Source organism: Trichomycterus rosablanca, chromosome 12, assembly GCF_030014385.1.
Source record: "Trichomycterus rosablanca isolate fTriRos1 chromosome 12, fTriRos1.hap1, whole genome shotgun sequence".
NCBI lineage: Eukaryota > Metazoa > Chordata > Actinopteri > Siluriformes > Trichomycteridae > Trichomycterus > Trichomycterus rosablanca.
Genome location: NC_085999.1, coordinates 34802855 through 34822124, shown reverse-complemented (window position 1 = coordinate 34822124; position 19270 = coordinate 34802855). Strand labels below are relative to the sequence as shown.

Here is a 19270-nt window from a genome sequence, read left to right as displayed (position 1 = left end):
GTAATGAACTCTTTGCTACTGACTGTATTAAAATACGACATTCTGGATGCCAAACTGTTTCTGCTCACAGTGTTTATGTTCCTCTTACTGTTCTACAGCTCCAGGCTGTTCTGAAGCGCTGTGATGTCTTCTATAATTTAATGGGATGCTATAAGCTCGTCAGTTATCCGTGAAACGAAATTTGCATCCCTAATAGCACCGCATTAGACATTAAATAGTACGTTCAGAAAATTTTTTTATAGCTTTAAGTAGGTCTATCCGAAATCCAGTCTGAGTGCCAAATGTTGCCCTTGGATTTAATTTGGCCTGCAACATCTCTCAGAGGATCCATTTCTAGTCTGCTCCTGATACTTATGATCGCTACGCAGCGGAGCTAATGATCCACCTGAACACGCTCAGACATCTTTACAGCCCTGTCACTGCTGAGCCAGGTGGAGATTTGGGTTTGTTAAGCGCTGCCTCCGTCCCTCATACCAAGCACCTTTCTGATCGTCCTCCAGGGGTATTGTATGCTTTATAGCCACCTGACACCTGACCATACCCTGTTGGATATGAAAAAAAAAAAAAAATGAGTGACTTATGTGTTATATCTTTACAGCTATAACATGTATGTCTGTGGGAATTTGTGCCTATTCAGTCAAAAGGGCATTTCTGTGGCTGGGAAGTGATTTTGGTCAAGGAAGCCTCAAATGATGTTCCAGTTCATTCCAAAGCTGCTCAGTAGAGGTCAGGGCTCTGTGCAGGACACTGTAGTCTCATTACATTAAACCTTTTCTTTGGGTGTGTTTGAAAACCTAGTGAGCTGCCTTGCTGTCTTACTGTCTACATAGGCAGCTGCCTAAGTAGAGAGGATTCTAATAAGTCATTGACTTATAAGACAGGTCGAACGCACTACTTAGACAAAGCAATTCCATCAGTTTTCGCTTACTAAGCTAACGCAGTTGGCCTCATCCCATTCAAACCAATGGGCTGAGGTGGCACAACGCGCTAGCATGCCAGCTAACGTCTCCCTCTGTGTATCGAAATGGGTTAAATTTGCTGACAAGCCCGAATTTGCGAATTAATGACGTTTGTGCACGTTTATGCAAATTAAAAATCAACAATAATTTATTTACGTTTGAAAAGAACTCTGTTTGTTGCTCCGCACCGTCCGCCATGTTTTATATTTTCCTGTAAGAAAAGTCGTGCCGCACTGATTTCTGGGATTGCCTTCACCGCTAAGGCAGCATCGGATGCTTCTTCATTATTCAGACAAAATACCATTCAGATTTAAGGTACCTTATTAGGGAGCATTTTAAGGTGTCTAGGATTTCGAACAGCCTTCTTCTCGGGAGCGTAGAATGACGTAAAATGCGTCTATGTAGAGAGCGCACTAGGTTTTCGAACACACCCTATATGTTTATGTCTTTATAGACGTTGTTTTGTGCACAGGGGTACAGTCATGCTGGAACAGGAAAGGGTCTTTAATAAAGTGTTGCACTTGTTTGGATGGAAATGTGACTTAACACCAGTCTTATGTGTTTCAGTTTTTGGAGTGTGTTGACGTTTAATTGATGTTTGTGTGTGTGTGTGTTTGCAGAAGGAGCTGTGTAACATGATTGTGGACTGCTGTGCCCAACAGAGAACCTATGAGAAGTTCTTCGGCCTGCTGGCCGGGGTAGGAATGATATATTTTTGTATTATCTTTGTTATTTTTTCTTTCTGACTGTCTTTCTATCCATCTGGGAGTCTGTTTGCCTTCCATTCTGTCCACCCATTTTCATTATAGCTATAAGACTGACTACGACTTGCAGCCCTAATCCTGGCTCTTTGTGTATCTAGTAGTCATTATTCCTTCATTCTCTCCACACAGAGGTTCTGTTTGCTGAAGAAAGAGTACATGGAGAGTTTTGAGGGGATTTTTCAGGAGCAGTATGAAACCATCCACCGACTGGAGACCAACAAACTGCGGAACGTGGCCCGGATGTTTGCACACCTCCTCTATACCGACTCCGTACCCTGGAGCGTAAGTGACTCACTTTTAAGCCGTCAGCTGATTCAGCAGTGCTTAATGTATCGCATCCGTCTGTCTATAATTCTGCTCATCAAAACAACTCAAAAGATCAGACCAGGAATCATTAGCTTGCCACTGCAGCAACTGTATAGTGCAGCTATAGAATACGTAAAGAATGGCATTGTCCTGTGTAGGAATCCATTTCTGGCTGGTATAAAGCAGTATGTGCTAGCCTTCCTACGAAGTTAGAAGAATTATTTATGTTTCTGTATTGATTTACATTTACGACACTTAGCAGGCGCTTTTATACAGATCAGCTGGGTTGATTGCCTTGCTTAGGGGAACAACAGTGGCAACTGGGCAAGGATCAGGCTTGAACATGCAACTTTTGAATTACTGGTGTAGAACCTTAACCAGGGGGTGGCTCAGTGGGTAGCACTGTCGCCACACAGCAAGAAGGTCCTGAGTTCGAGCCCCAAGCCGGGCGGTCAGAGTTCTTTCTGTGCGGACTTTGCATGTTCTCCCTGTGTCTGCGTGGGTGTTCTTCGGGTGCTCTGGTTTCCTCCCACAGTCCAAAAACATGCAGTCAGATTAATTGGAGACACTGAATTGTCCTATAGGTGAATGTGTGTGTGTGTGTATGTATGTATGTGTGTGTATGTACATGTGTGTGTATATATGTGTGTCTTCCTGTGATGTATAGTCAACTATCCTGAGTGATCGTATGTGAGAGGCAGAATGACAGCAAACCAGGATTACCTGAATCAACATACATTTTTATGACTGAGGCAGGGATGGACAGTCCTGCTCCTGTAGGGCTAAAGCAAAGGCCGGGTAGATGACCCAACTTATGATTAAAAACATAATCATGTTGAGTCCATGTCCAGGCAAGTCAGAGCTGTTTTGCTTGCATATTAAGCGGAGGGTTTGCATGTTTTGACTAATAAGTGTAGACCGGTTGAATGTGAACTTGACATCTTGACATCAAGAAACTTGAAATGTTTCATCCTGTTTTAATACAAAGTTTGACTCTGTGGATCTTTCTGTGACCCCTCAGGTTCTGGAGTGTATGAGGATGAGCGAGGAGACCACAACGTCATCCAGCCGTATCTTCGTGAAGATCCTGTTTCAGGAACTGTGTGCCTACATGGGACTCCCCAAACTCAACGAGAGACTCAAGGACATGTGAGGAACTACGTCCTTATTTAGATGGAATTGAATACTCTTGGTGAGAAGAACATCTGATCATTCTGTATGTTTTCTGTGCAGGACTCTGCAGCCTTTCTTTGAGGGCCTGTTCCCTCGCGATAACCCGAGGAACACCAGATTCGCCATCAACTTCTTCACCTCCATCGGCCTTGGTGGACTCACGTAAGAACAGCTTCTGTTTTAGTAAACTGGCTGATGAGTTTTTTCTGTAGACATCTACACTGATAATCATTTTTATGGACGATAGTAAATTAATTACTTTAGCCCCGCCCATTTTGGCTTAAGTCAGTGTTATAGTGTTGGCTTGATTTGGCTGTTTAGGCCATTCTCTTTGGTCAGGCGTGAAGATCGTGGTCTGAGAACTGAGATCCAAACATTGACCAACAAAACGTTACAACTCCATTTTTATATATAGTTTTAGGAATCATATTGTTTATACATGAACTAGGCATAACATTATGACCACTGACAGGTGAAGTGAATAACACTGATTATCTCTTCATCACGGCACCTGTTAGTGGGGGGGATATATTAGGCAGCAAGTGAACATTTTATCCTCAAAGGAGAAATGGGCGAGCGTGAGGATTTGAGCGAGTTTAACAAGGGCTAAATTGTAATGCTAGATGACTGGGTCAGGGCATCTCCAAAACTGCAGCCCTTGACAGGGGTGTTCCCGGTCTGCAGTGGTCAGTATCTATCAAAAGTGGTCCAAGGAAGGATCAGTGGTGAACCGGCAACAGGGTCATGGGCGGCCAAGGCTCATTGATGCACGTGGGGAGTGAAGGCTGGCCCGTGTGGTCCGATCCAACAGACGAGCTACTGTAGCTCAAATTGCTGAAGAAGTTAATGGTGGTTCTGATAGAAAGGTATCAGACTTCATGCCTCGACGGGTCAGAGCTGTTTCGGCTGCAAAAGGGGGACCAACACGATATTAGGAAGGTGGTCATAATGTTATGCCTGATCGGTGTAAGTTCAAGCCTCGCCCCCATTTCTCCAGTCATGCACTGGTTGAATCCATCACTGCTTAGATTTCTTATTAAACAACTGGTTATTGCATTTGTATTTAAAGTTCTTGGATCTTTTAACTATATTATGTACTGTAGATGGTGAAGGATCTAAACTGTTTGCAATGCTTTGTTGAGAAAATCTTTTTTAGAAATAACTGAACATTTCAATCAGAAGGTTTGGCACAAAGTGGTGAACCATTATCTAAAATTTCAGTTTTGAGTGTGTTTTGGTCCTCACATTCTAATTTGTTTAGATAAATACAGTGTTGATCAATGAAAACATTAAATACAGATTCATCTTTGGGACGTTGTGTACATGCACTACAGTGGCAGTATTTTAAAGTGTCCAGACTACATGACGCATGGCTCTAAATAAATGTAGAATTTGTGCTCTTGTTCATTTTTTTTACTTTTTCTTTCTTTCTGTCTCTACTTTCACTCTCTTCAAACAGAGACGAGCTGAGAGAGCACTTGAAGAACGCTCCTAAGATGATCATGACCCAGAATCAGGACGTGGAATCGTCAGACTCTTCCTCCTCTTCTTCCTCCTCCTCCTCTTCGTCGGACTCCTCCTCCTCTGATAGTGACAGCAGTAATAGTGACTCGGACAGCTCCAGCGACTCGGACAACTCCTCAGGTAGCTATTGAACCCAGGGCTTGTAAAAAAAAAAGGTTTTTATTAGCAGTCCTTCTTAACTGGTCTTACTGGGATTTCTAGATCTTACCACTATTTTATTTACAACCACCAATTAGGAAACAGCCACATTCATATTCAACTTGTTTTACTGTTTTCTAAGATCCATGTAAACGTTTGTGAAGCTTTAAAATAAGTAGCACTACGTTTTAAGCCGTCTACAATACATCAGTCTTTCCCCCAGTGCACGGGTCCAGGCCTACCAGTGTCTTTAAAACAGGATACTGGACCCTTCCCAATGAAAACGGCCACCCGTCTCTCCCAGGAACCAACAGCCCCATCACAAACCACTAAATTATTGCCTTCTACCAAAGTACACTATATGGCCAAATGTATTTGGACACCTGACCACGAGCTTGTTGGACGTTCAATTTCAGAAACAAATGACATTATAATAATGACTTTTGCGACCTGTGGACAAGTCGTAGCCTAGTGGTTAAGGTATTGGACTAGTAATCAGAAGGTCACTGGTTCAAGCCCCACCACTACCAGGTTGCTGCTCTTGGGCCCTTGAGCAAGGCTTTTAATCCTCAATTGCTCACACTGTATACTATAACTGTAATGTAAGTCGCATTGGATAAAGGTGTCTGCTAAATGCTGAAAATGTAAATGTAATGTGGCTATTTCAGCCATTCTATGTCCGTGGGAATCTGTGTCTATTCAGTCAAAACATTTTTCAGAACATCAGATTTCTTTATCAGCAGTGCTGAGGTGTGAGAAACTACCAATCAGCTGTTGGAAATGACATTTAAAATGGCGAACATTTTAACATGTCAGTAAGTGGTTACTTATCATCATCAGGGTGTTGCCCAGCACTGAATTGGCTCCTGGTTCCAGCTCAATCTTTATTAATAGTAATAATAAATAAGCTGTTAATGTGGGGTTATGTTCAGGTGGGGTTCCCTCAGGTACTCTGGTTTTCTCCCATCTTTTCAAAAGCATGCAGATGGTGGATTGGCTTCTCTAAATTTCCCCTAGGTAGACGAATAGCCGGGTGTGTGTCTCTGCTTTTCTAAAAGTGTGTTCTTTGCAGTTGCATATTTAATATTTAAAACTGGTCAATTATCGTTTATGATCACTGCTTGTGCTCGTTGCTTTTACATATTGATGATTATTTTGCTCCGCTTTCAGAAGTCACTGGCCTGGTTTCTAATTCTTTTCATTATTCCTTTTTTTTTTTGCAGACGCAGACAAGAGAGGTAAAAAAGCGTCCAGGCATGGAAAGAAAGACAAGCAGAAAAGCTCCAAACACACTCCTGCTCTAGGGGAGAGGCACAGCAAAAAACGTGGGAACCAAAAGCAGGATCAGATTATTGAGGAGCGCAGAAGAGGAGAGGAAAAGTCACAAAAAGATTCATTTGTTTCGCGAGATCGAGCGAGAAGAGATTCGCCAGACACACAAGGGCGCAGACGAAATGATTCGGCTGAGCGTGGAAGACGAAGGGACTCGTCTGATGAGCGTGGCGCACGGAGAGACTCGCCTGATGCACGAGGACATTCACGTAAAGATTTGGCGGATGCACGAGGACGTTCACGCAAAGACTTGCCTGACCGCAGTGGACGGAGAGACTCCCCCGATGCACGAGGACGTGCCCGTAAAGACTCGCCTGAACGTGGGGGAAGGAGAGACTCCCCTGATGCTCGGGGGCGTTTACTTAAAGACTCACCTGATAGGGCCGGACGGCGAGACTCCCCTGATGCACGAGGACGTGTACGCAAAGACTCACCAGATGCACAAGGACGTTCACGAAAAGACTCACCTGATAGGGCCGGACGGCGAGACTCCCCTGATGCACGAGGACATGTACGCAAAGACTCACCTGATAGGGCCGGACGGCGAGACTCCCCTGATGCACGAGGACGTGTACGCAAAGACTCACCAGATGCACAAGGACGTTCACGAAAAGACTCACCTGATAGGGCCGGACGGCGAGACTCCCCTGATGCACGAGGACGTTCACGAAAAGACTCACCTAATAGGGCCGGACGGCGAGACTCCCCTGATGCACGAGGACGTTCACGAAAAGACTCACCTAATAGGGCCGGACGGCGAGACTCCCCTGATGCACGAGGACGTTCACGAAAAGACTCACCTGATAGGGCCGGACGGCAAGACTCCCCTGATGCACGAGGACGTGTACGCAAAGACTCACCAGATGCACGAGGACGTTCACGTAAAGACTCACCTGAACGGGCCAGGCGGCAAGACTCCCCTGATGCACGAGGACGTGCACGCAAAGACTCACCAGATGCAGGAGGACGTTCACGTAAAGACTCACCTGACCGGGCCAGGCGGCAAGACTCCCCTGATGCACGAGCACGTGCACGCAAAGACTCCCCTGATGCACGAGGACGTGCACGCAAAGACTCGCCTGAACATGGCGGAAGGAGAGACTCTCCTGATGCTTGGGGGCGTTTACGTAAAGACTCACCAGATGCACAAGAACGCTCACGTAAAGACTCACCTGACCGTAGCGGACGGCGAGACTCCCCTGATGCACGAGGACGTTCACGTAAAGACTCGCCTGACCGTGAAGGACGAAAGGATTCACCCAAGGCACGAGGACACGGTCGAAAAGACTCCCCCAACATGAAAGATCGGCCGCGAAGAGACTCACCTGAACGTGGGAGTCGAAAGGACAGGGAACACAAAGGCAGAGAGGACGAGGACTCATCCAGAAAGGAAACTAAAAGTGACTCTCGTAAGGAGCGAGAGCAGCGGCGCAGCAGAGAGAGGGAAAGGTCAAGGTCAAAATCACGCGAGCGAAGCCGCAAGGACCCGGGAGACTCGTACAGAAATGGAGTGGAACGTGAGGACAAGGAGAATAAGGAGAACCGGTACAGGGAGTCCAGGCGGAGGGAGGACAGGAGCATGGAGCGGTCGCCACGGAGACGCAGATAGCCAACAGTGACGGTTATACCCAAATATTTGTAGTCTTTTTTTTATTCTTTCTTGTTTCCAAACCTTCATCGTGTCTCTGTGTCTGCAAACTGCTTTGGTGCTGTAAAAAGCAGTGCATCATGGGAAATTTAGTCTAAAGAGACCCACATTGAATTCTGTATGCTGTTCACATGGTGACTGTTTTAGATCCACGTTGGACTGATGGAATCTTGGAGGACTGTTTGTATTATGGAACATGTTTTGTATTTTATGATTCTGTTTCCCTCAAATGTTTTGTGTGTTGGAGGGTAAATAATTGATTAAAGGACTGGAACTGGTTTCAATTTTACATGACTGGATTTTTTTTCGTTGCTGCTCTGCGGTTTTAGTGAGAAACCAGAAAAATCGTGGCAACGATTTCCTCAAATAGTACTTAAACAAATAATTCATATCACAGCACAGTAAATAAAGATCTGGTTTTTTTCTTAACAGGCTGAGAACAAATTCACCAATTAAATACTCTAAAGTATATACATCAAAAGTATGTGGACACCTGACCGTGAGCTTGTTCATTTAGAATGCATTCAGGTCGATTCAGACTCCTGGTGACCATGTGAATTGTGTTTCTCCAGAACATTCTGACTTCTATTGGGTCTTCAGGCTTCTTAATGACTTGGTCATTGTTCTAATTGTATTCATCCATTTTCTTACTGGTCGTCCTCCTCCTCCTTTACCTTAAACTTTTCCAGGCATAACTGTCTTCCAATCAATTGGCTCTTCTTATAAAGTGTCCAAGTGTAAAGTGTTCAGTTTGGTCAAAAGAAGACATTTAAGAGTCTCTTGGACAGCGTAAAAGTCAAATAAATAGATCCTCAACCAAAACTTTTACTTCAAGCTTAGATCACCAATGTTTGAAAGCATTGATATTCTTCCTGTCTCGTTTTTATTACTGTCCAGCTTCACAACCAGAGCACAGACTGGACAGTTGTGATCTTTGTTTGGAGGACAAATCGTTATATCTGAAGATCTTTTCCAGTTCATTCTTTCTTGTTCTGCCAACTGCCAGTCTGTGTCCTATTTCCTGACTACTGGATCATTCACTGTTAATAATTGATATAAAAAGGTTAAAGCTAATCACCATCTTGACGACATCTTTATCAATGGTAAAGTTATTTATATCAAACAAACTTAAATATGTATGTTTCTTGGACTAAGAAGTTTGTGTTCCAATCATTCAGTCACAAAAGGATAGTTATAGTAGTAGCAGCTGAAATTTTTTTTCAAATTTTTATTCAAGCAACCTACATTTTGTTCGTAATTTTTACGGGGGGGGTTTGGCGGTTATGTAATGATTAATATTTTTCTGTGACCCATTTTTTGGTTCACGACCCTCCAGCCTGATCAGGTGCTCCACAGACACGGTCATGTCTGGGGAAGGGAGGCCCAGCTGGAGAATTGCGTTCTTGGCGCTACAACAGCGCCTCTTACTGTCTGGTTGAGGTGCCACCTCTAGGAATACAGAAAGAGGAGCGTGGTCTTTCATTCATGCTGGTGCTCTAACAGCGTTTCCCAACCTTTTTTGCACCACGGACCAGTTTCATATAAGATATAATTTCACGGACCGGCGGGGGCGGGAGGATGTAATAATATTGCTGCTCCCACCTAAGGGTGACATTAAGACAATAACACCTGAATTAGAAGCAGTGAAAATTGCTTTTCTAGCAATCTCTAATTATTCATTCTTTCTGTGCGGCCCGGTAATAAATAGCCCATGGAAATAAATAGCCCCATCGGCGGCCCGGTGGTTGGGGACCACTGCTCTATAACAATCTGCTGCTGGCTGGTGTAAAGAATCAAAGAATTCCAACTGCCTTCACATTTCAACCCCGTGAATACTGACCTGAAAAAACAGACCCATGTTTTTACTTGGATGTGAGTGTATTACTTAAATGCACGGTTCTTTTTGAGTCCTGTTCATTTTGTCTACTCTGTAGATTATTCCGGGAGGAAAGTGTTCACCCTGCCAGCCTCTGTACCCGCTCATGTCCTCTCTCCTATTCTAGCTTATTTATTTATTTAACACTGAGATTTTATCTGACTCTGATCTGCGTTCCCTCTGCCCTTAAGGTTCACGTGAAGAGCACGCCATGCTTTTATAACACGCTCCTTTTACTCTGCTATATATGAACGTGACCTAGAAACGCTCCCTTCCTTTGTACTTATAGGTAATGGGGTGTGTGTAGATTGTTCTTTCTGCTCCCACAGCAGCCATCACGTGTAAAATAGAGGTAGTTTAAGTAGTCTGGATGTCAAAAGGAGAGCTGAGAGATTGCAGATATATGGGTGCTTTGGGCTCTACTGGGTATCTGGAAGTCCGTTATAGTGCTCGTTTGAAGACGTTTGATGTGCCTTAAGCCTTTAAAACAGTATAAACGTCTTTCTGGTGAACCATTTCTTCTGGACCTTTACCTTCCTTCAAACTACATGAACTGCCGGGGGAAAGACAGTCAGACTATGGAGCTCCGTGGGCAAATATGTTGAAGTAACAGCAACACCACTGCCAGTGTTCTGTGCCTGCTGGAGAGAAGAACGATTTGGATAAACATGTCTAGACAGATGAACAGACTCTGTGAAACCCCATGAGGAAGGTTACATAAGCCTTCTACAAACCATACAAGAGCACAATTCACAAACTGAACATCCATAAAGCTAGAAGGGTTTCAACATGAACAAGTGGAAGGATTGCAGACACCTTTCATTGAAATGAATAGACTGAGGGAAGGAATGAAATGGTGATGGAAGAATTTAAGAAAAGAAAACGAATGGATGGATAATTATTGAATAAATTAGTCTAATGATATAAAATTTAAGAATGAATAATGGATCAACGGGAAAATAAATAAAAGATGATGAGAAGATTGATGAATGGTGAGATACACCGATCAGCCATAATATTAAAACCACCTCCTTGTTTCTACACTCACTGTCCATTTTATCAGCTCCACTTACCATATAGAAGCACTTTGTAGTTCTACAATTACTGACTGTATCTGACATCTGTTTCTCTGCATACTTTTTTAAGGCTGCTTTCACCCTGTTCTTCAATGGTCAGTACCCCCACAGGACCACCACAGATCAGGTATTATTTAGGTGGTGGATCATTCTCAGCACTGCAGTGACACTGACATGGTGGTGGTGTGTTAGTGTGTGTTGTGCTGGTATGAGTGGATCAGACACAGCAGCGCTGATGGAGTTTTTAAACACCTCACTGTCACTGCTGGACTGAGAATAGTCCACCAACCAAAAATATATCCAGCCAACAGCGTGCCATTGGCAGCGTCCTGTGACCACTCATGAAGGTCTAGAAGATGACCAACTCAAACAGCAGCAATAGATGAGCGATCGTCTCTGACTTTACATCTACAAGGTGGACCAACTAGGTAGGAGTGTCTAATAGAGTGGACAGTGAGTGGACACAGTATTTAAAAACTCCAGCAGCACTGCTGTCTGATCCACTCATACCTGCACAACACACACTAACACACCACCACCATGTCAGTGTCACTGCAGTGCTGAGAATCATCCACTACTCAAATAATACCTGCTCTGTGGGGGTCCTGACCACTGAAGAACAGAGTGAAAGCAGGCAAAAAAGTATGTAAAGAAATAGATGGACTACAGTCAGTAATTGTAGAACTACAAAATGGACAGTGAGTGTAGAAACAAGGAGGTGGTTTTAATGTTATGGCTGATCGGTGTAAATAAAAATTATGAAAATGATCATTATATGGATTGATAAGAGCAGAAATGATTAACTGAAGGATGAGTGGCTTACTGGGAGAAGTACAAAATGGATAAATAAGAGCTTTAATGGAACCTTGAACGAACTGAGATGGATGGATGGATGGGTGATTAATGGGACTGAATGATAAAACTGAAGTATGGTTTATAGATGTATATATGGATGAATAACAGACGGCTGCATATATGGATGATAATGGGTGGATGGATCGATGATGAACTGAAGGATAAATGAAAATAATAGAAGAATTGGATGAACGAGTGAAGAAATGTTATGATAAATAGATGAATAGGTGGACTGACACAGTGCAGCATACATTTCGAGCAGATGACACAAGATAAATGAACAGAAGTGTGTATAAGGGAAATATAACTTTCAATATTTAAGCTACGTAAATAGAAGAAGGTCTAAAGAAGAAAGGCTTCCATAGCAGGATAGATGCTGGATAGCATGGAAGAATAAATTAACAAAACAGTGTTTAGGGATAGACAGAATATTAAAAATATTTATGAGCATCTATTCCTCAGAGAAGGTTTTCCACAAGATTGTGTAGTGTGTCTAAGAATTTATGACCATTTATTTATGAGGTCAGACACTGATGGTGAGGACTGGCTCACGATCAATGTTTTAAAACATCTCAAAGGTGTCTGATAGAGGTGAGGTCTGGTATCTGTGGCAACTTCAGGACTTTCTCCAAGCCAAACGTGTCAACCAATGTCTGGTTGTCCAAATGACTTCTCTTTGTGCACATGAGCTGTACAACCAAAAACAGCTCCAGACCATTATTTATCTTCAGCTAAAACAGACAGTCTTCCTTTGCATCTGGCAAGACTGGCAACTCTGATTTATTCCTCAGACTGGAAGATGGTGAAGCATTATCACTTTAGAGAACCTCCACTGCTTTATAGTCCAACAGCAGTGTGCTTTACACATAGCTTGTGGCACTCAGCTTTGCAACTCAAGCTACAAAGTTCCTAATAAACAGTTAATGTGGTGCAACTGCTTTCAAAGACAGTTTAGAAATTTGTAGTGTGTGTTGCAACACTTGTTTTGAGCAGGATGGATGAAGGATAGGACAGAAGAATAAATTAAATAAAAGGGTGTGTAGGGATAGACAGAATAATTAAATGGTATGGTTAAGACACTATATGGCTCCTTCTTCCAGCTACAACAGCATCTGTTCTTCAGAGGTCTTCCACAGGATTTTGTACTGTGAGAATTTATGGCCATTTATGAGGTCAGACTCAATGTTAAATGATGAGGTTTTAAAACATCTTAGAGGTGTCTGATAGAGGTGAGGTCTGTTATCTATGGCAACTTCAGGACTTTCTCCAAGCCAAACTTGTCAACAAATGTCTTTGGTTGTCCAAATGACTTCTCTTTGTGCACAATGGGCATGTTCATATTGGACCAAACTGTACAGCCAAAACAGCTCCAGACCATTATTCATCTTTAACCAAAATAAACATCTGGAAAACTCTGATTTAGCCTGGAAGATGGTGAAGCATCATCACTTTAGAGAACCTCCATTGCTTCAATGCTTTACAGTCCAACAGCAGGGTGCTTTACACATTGCATGTGGTACTAAGTTTTGCAACTCAACCCACAAAGTTCCTTGTAAATAGTTCTTGTGTTACAATTGCTTGTGCGGCCTACTGCTTAACCTAGATAGTTCCACTCCAGACTGACTGTTAGTAAAGTGGCATCCTATGACAGTGCCACAAGTTCTTAAGATCTGGAGACTGCATGGCTTCATGCTTAATTTATGACATCTGAATGAATGTTCAGGGTGGCTCGGTGGGAAGCACTGTTGCCTCACAGTAAGAAGGTCTTGGGTTTGATTCTCAGATGGAGCGGTCCGGGGTTCTTTCTGTGTGGAGTTTGCATGTTCCACTTGTGTCGGTGTGGGTTTCCTGCGGGTGCTCCGTTTGGAGATTGATAGATAAATTATCCTTAGATGTGTGTATGTGTGTGAGGTGTGAGTGTTTGCCCTGTAATGGACTGGTGACCTGTCTAGACTGGTGACTGGCAACCTGTCTAGGGTATTTCCTACCTCTCGCCCAGTGAATTGTACCCACCGTAACCCTGAATCAGATAAACCGGTGGTAAAACAGACAATGAATGAATGAATTAATGAACGTTTGTAAAATAGCAGAATTAAGCAGTTACAGTAGGTGTCCACATACTTATGGCTGTATACTGTGTCGAAGGAGATCAGTTTGTGTTTAAAAGTTTTAGTCATTCTTTGTGATCCTTGTCAACAGTCATATTGCCAGAGGCGATAGTTTCTGCACGCTAAATTTGATGCATTTCACAGGCCGTCTAGCAGGTAATGAAGGTAGGAATAATTGATTACATCAAGTGCTGGGCTCTGATTGGTCCAATTAAACTCAAACACTATTATCAATCATAAATAAGACAAGTGTGTAATTCTTCCCTCTTGGGACTCCACCACAATCGGCTGCTGATCATCTTTGTTGAGAGATTTGATCTATTTTTAGCTGCTTGTGTTGAATTCATCATCTCAATGCTGAATGTTGCACTCCATTAGCAGGAGATGATTTTGGAAACAGGACCAGCCGTTCACACCCATGTGACAAAAGTGTGAGTCTGATTTTTCACACCTCTTTCTTAAACGGGAAGTCATTTCAAAGCTCTTTTTGATTTTCTACTTAGTCTTGCCTCGTGATTTTAGGACTCAATTTGCAAGTTCTAGAAGTGGAAGAAAAGCACTCACACTCACACCTGGAACGATTTAGTGGCCCAGCCCAGGAGATCTGGATGATAAAGTTCAGTGAAAACAATCCAAGATAAAGAAAATCAAATAAACCGACTACCTAAAACTTGCTTCCTAATGAGGCCATCGATTCATCCATTAATCCATCTCTTTTGAAAGCTTGGGGTATCTGAATGAATGGTCTGTGGGGTACTGAGCATTTTATTTAGAAATCTTTAGTATTTACTGGCACAGGGTCTTCTAAATGGACAGATGAGTGGATTGGTGGATGCAGTAGTTGGATAAATGGAAGGATATGTGGATGTAGTAGTTGGATAAATGGAAGGATAGGTGGATGTAGTAGTTGGATAAATGGAAGGATAGGTGTATTGGTGGATGTAGTAGTTGGGTAAATGGAAGGATAGGTGGATTGGTGGGTGCAGTAGTTGGATAAATGGAAGGATAGGTGGATTGGGGGATACAATGGTTGGATTAATAACTGGAATGGTAGATCTGTGGTTAGGATGGTTTAGTAGATGGTTGGGTGGAAAAGTGGTTTGGTGGATTGTAGGGTTGGATGAATTGGATAAATGGGTAAACTGGTGGATCTATTAAAGGGTGGTTGGGTGGAAGGGAGAATGGGTGGTTTAGTAGATTGGTAGTTGGGTGGAAGGGAGAATGGGTGGTTTAGTAGATTGGTAGTTGGGTGGAAGGGAGAATGGGTGGTTTGGTGGAAAAGTAGTTTAGTGGATTGGAGGGATGGATGAATTTAATAGATGGCTGCATTGGTGGATCTGTTGAAGAGTGGGATTGGTTGTGTGTGTGATATACTTGGTACTTTTTCATCAGGGAACCATTTCGCTCTAGTAATGACATCATTCATCACTGACACCGCTGTAAGGATTTTGGATTTACTCATAATGGGCTGAACGGACGTACTACATATGACCATAATTGTGTGTACGTCTGATCATGATCTGCTTGTACAGTCCATTAAAAACCTGGACAGCCAATTACAAAACCATTACAAAAAGATTGTGTCTGTAAATTTGTTCAGTCAAAAGGACATTGTGTGGTCAGGTACTGATTCAGCATTCCAATTCCCAAAGATGTTAAGGTTCATGTCTTGTGGTTAAGGTCAGGGATCTGTGCAGTGGAGCTCTCTTTGTTCACTGGGGAACAGTCATACTGAAAATGACCAGAAAAGAGCCCTTCACATACTGTTGCTGTAATATGGAGGCAAAACGTGTAATAACAGAATCCCAACAACACTGCTGCACCTAATACACTAATACCAGAACAACACACACTACCATGTTGTCACCATATTAGTATCATTGCAGTGCTGAGAATGGTCCACCACCCAAATGACATCTGGTCAGTGGGGGTCCTACGAAGGTCTATTTTGATTGATAAATAGACTACTGTGTAAAAAGATATACAGAGCAACAACTTGGCTACAGTCAGTTGTTGTATGCCCTCAAAGTTCATTTGTACGATAGGTATAGAGCATAAAACAATAAATAAATGGACGTATCAGAATGGTTTACCTAATAAAGTGCTCAGTGAGTGTGTTTCACACCACTGTACATCTGTCCTGTCTATGCTTCCTCCAAACACCAGATGAGCTCCAAAATAGAAAAATAGGAATCTGATTTGTGTTGCCAGATTGGGTGGTTCGCTGCCAAACTGAGTTATTTTAATCACAGTTCAGTCTTGGGCTGAAAGATCTAAATTGGCAAAGATACAATCTGGACTGGTGAAAATTTATCCCAGTTCATCTTGAGCTGTTATTTCTACGAAGAGGGGATTCATATTAACGAAGAGGCGGTAGAATAAGCAAGAGGGGGGTTTGCAACCATTAGATTGGGTGAGAAATGGGTAAAAAATGCAAAAATCTGACTAAATAAACAACCAAAAAAGCTGGCTGATGTACTGGAGCGATGTACTGGCAGTTTCACCTTTGCCGGAGGTGCCATGTGCTAGCCTGCGGGCATCTTCGGCCAGAGAGATCGTCCTGCTACAGACAGAGGCCTGTTAGAGTGGGATCCAAAAAGGACATCTTGCATTTGGGCAACCCTGGTGTAGAAGTTTGGATCTTCTGGCTCATTGGCTACCATCTCTATTAGAAGTAAAGGGTGGAGATCAGCGTGGTACCCACAAAGCCTGTGTTTATCTCAAAAATAGATATTTAGTGGATGACCACAAGTGTAGCCTGCAATTACAGACCAGTTACCTACTGAGAGAAAATCTTTCACCACTGCAACACACACACACCAGTCCAACACTGTCTTATTAAATACACATGCATGTTTTGGTCTGGTTTTTAAAACTTCATTTATGCAGATTTTATTTGGAAACTATATGATTTTGTATTTAATTATACTGTATTATTAGGAAGCGGTGGCACAGTGGCTTGGTGAGTAGCACTGTTGTTTTTTCGGTGTTTTCTTTATGTTTTGTAAAATTCTATATTAAAATGTCCCCAAAGAATGTGCAGAGGAAGCGTAGTGGTGAGAAAATTAACAAATCTATTACATTTGTTTTTGTATAATTACTCCTGCCAGTAGCTGTCACTGTGTATCAGACAGAGGGGGCAGTGAGTGAGAGAGAAGAAGGAAATAGCTGAGTAAAGTATTCTTTCTTTCGTGTAATTACACCTACAGAATACAACACTATTGAAATAAAGAAGGAAATAATAGAGAAATATGAGAGTTGTTTCTGGTAGATACATTTTATTAAAAAAAAAGAAGGAAATGTATTATGGTGTATGGTACAGCACACGTACTGTACTGAAATGTGATGTGTGTTTATGTACAGTACTGTACTACTGTGTATTGTTGTTTATTCTTGTTTATTACAGTATTATATATTCTATAATTTAAGATTAAGGGAAAATATAGTTGTATTTATAACAAAAAAGAGCATTTAAGACATTAGAGAGGTTAGGTAAGGGGGTGTTTGGGAGGTCTGGCACAGATTAATTCTATTTACATGATTTCTTATGGGAAAAACAGGTTTAACTAACGAAAATTCTGACTTAAGAACAGCCCTTCAGAACCAATTAAATCTGTAAGTCAAAGGGTCCACTTTGCATACAACATTGTCCATGACTGTGTTTGATATTAAAAATTTGTATTTACCGGTATTTACCTGTTATATCATAATTGTAACCAAAGTGTGTAAAACATGACGTTAAACCCTAATAAATAAATAAATATTATTAAGAAAGTGTTGACTGCAGTGCTGAGCAGAAATGTGCAGTCAGGATGCGCGTTCACGTGACACGCTGTCGCTGAAAGGCACATGCCCGTGCGCGCTCACACATTATCAGTGTGAAAGCTGCTCTGCTTCGCTCGGTCTGATTTGCTGAAGTGCTGAAATCAACTTTATCACTGAAGGATAAAATCTGATTCATACAGGTCAGTGCTGCTGGGATTTAAGTCTACACGTCAGTACACCGCTTTAGTCCGTGTTTATCCCGGTTTATTTAGTTTTATTGCACTACAGTACTACAGGATGGTGCGCGCTGGGATGAACACGATTTCAATCACGTGGTCGTTGGAGAGTAAAGACTGGTATACAGGTACAGGTGAACTTTGTGTGTGTGTGTGTGTGTGTGTGTGTGTGTGTGTGTGTGTGTGTGTGTGTGTGTGTGTGTGTGTGTGTGAGAGAGTTACAGACAGTACAGGATGGTGTGCAGGTACAGGTGAGCTGTGTGAATTACAGACAGTACAGGTGAGCTGTGTGTGAGTTACAGACAGTACAGGTGAGGTGTGTGTGAGTTACAGACAGTACAGATGAGCTGTGTGAGTTACAGACAGTACAGGATGGTGTACAGATAAAGGTGAACTGTGTGTGTGAGAGAGTTACAGACAGTACAGGATGGTGTACAGATAAAGGTGAACTGTGTGAGTTACAGACAGTACAGGTGAGGTGAGCTCTGTTACAGACTACAGGTGAACTGTGTTAGTTACAGACAGTACAGGTGAGCTGTGTGAATTACAGACAGTACAGGTGAGCTGTGTGAATTACAGACAGTACAGGTGAGCTGTGTGTGAGTTACAGACAGTACAGGTGAGCTGTGTGTGAGTTACAGACAGTACAGGTGAGCTGTGTGAGTTACAGACAGTACAGGTGAGCTCTTTGTTACAGACAGTACAGGTGAGCTGTGTGAGTGACAGACAGTACAGGTGAACTGTGTAAGTTACAGACAGTACAGGTGAGAGGTGAGCTCTGTGTTACAGACAATACAGGTGAGCTGTGTGGGCTACAGACAGTACAGGTGAGCTGTGTGAGTTACAGACAGTACAGGTGAGCTGTGTGAGTGACAGACAGTACAGGTGTGAGGTGAACTGTGTAAGTTACAGACAGTACAGGTGAGAGGTGAGCTGTGTGTTACAGACAGTACATGTGAGCTGTGTGTTACAGACAGTACAGGTGAGAGGTGAGCTGTGTGTTACAGACAGTACAGGTGAGAGGTGAGCTGTGTGTTACAGACAGTACAGGTGAGAGGTGAGCTGTGTGTTACAGACAGTACAGGTGAGAGGTGAGCTGTGTGTTACAGACAGTACAGGTGAGCTGTGTGTTACAGACAGTACAGGTGAGAGGTGAGCTCTGTGTTACAGACAGTACAGGTGAGAGGTGAGCAGTGTGTTACAGACAGTACAGGTGAGAGGTGAGCTGTGTGTTACAGACAGTACAGGTGAGAGGTGAGCTCTGTGTTACAGACAGTACAGGTGAGAGGTGAGCTGTGTGTTACAGACAGTACAGGTGAGCTGTGTGTTACAGACAGTACAGGTGAGAGGTGAGCTGTGTGTTACAGACAGTACAGGTGAGAGGTGAGCTCTGTGTTACAGACAGTACAGGTGAGAGGTGAGCTGTGTGTTACAGACAGTACAGGTGAGAGGTGAGCTGTGTGTTACAGACAGTACAGGTGAGCTGTGTGTTACAGACAGTACAGGTGAG

At 42.8% G+C, this 19270-nt stretch overlaps 2 protein-coding genes across 2 annotated transcripts in view; both read left to right on the top strand.

Moving 5' to 3' along the window:
* Window positions 1-8122, top strand: part of cwc22 (CWC22 spliceosome associated protein homolog) — a 30651-nt gene extending 22529 nt beyond the window's left edge. Inside the window, exons 16-21 of the mRNA XM_063006125.1 lie at window positions 1580-1657; window positions 1853-2005; window positions 3051-3178; window positions 3263-3364; window positions 4662-4846; window positions 6088-8122. Coding sequence (XP_062862195.1) covers window positions 1580-1657; window positions 1853-2005; window positions 3051-3178; window positions 3263-3364; window positions 4662-4846; window positions 6088-7805 — 2364 coding nt within the window. The 3' untranslated portion in view covers window positions 7806-8122. The remainder of the gene's footprint in view (window positions 1-1579; window positions 1658-1852; window positions 2006-3050; window positions 3179-3262; window positions 3365-4661; window positions 4847-6087) is intronic.
* Window positions 8123-17641: 9519 nt separating this feature from the next.
* The window catches only part of znf385b (zinc finger protein 385B), a 169668-nt gene continuing 168039 nt past the window's right edge, over window positions 17642-19270 (top strand). The window contains exon 1 of the mRNA XM_063006133.1: window positions 17642-17724. The gene's annotated coding sequence lies outside the window, so the exon portion shown is untranslated. The remainder of the gene's footprint in view (window positions 17725-19270) is intronic.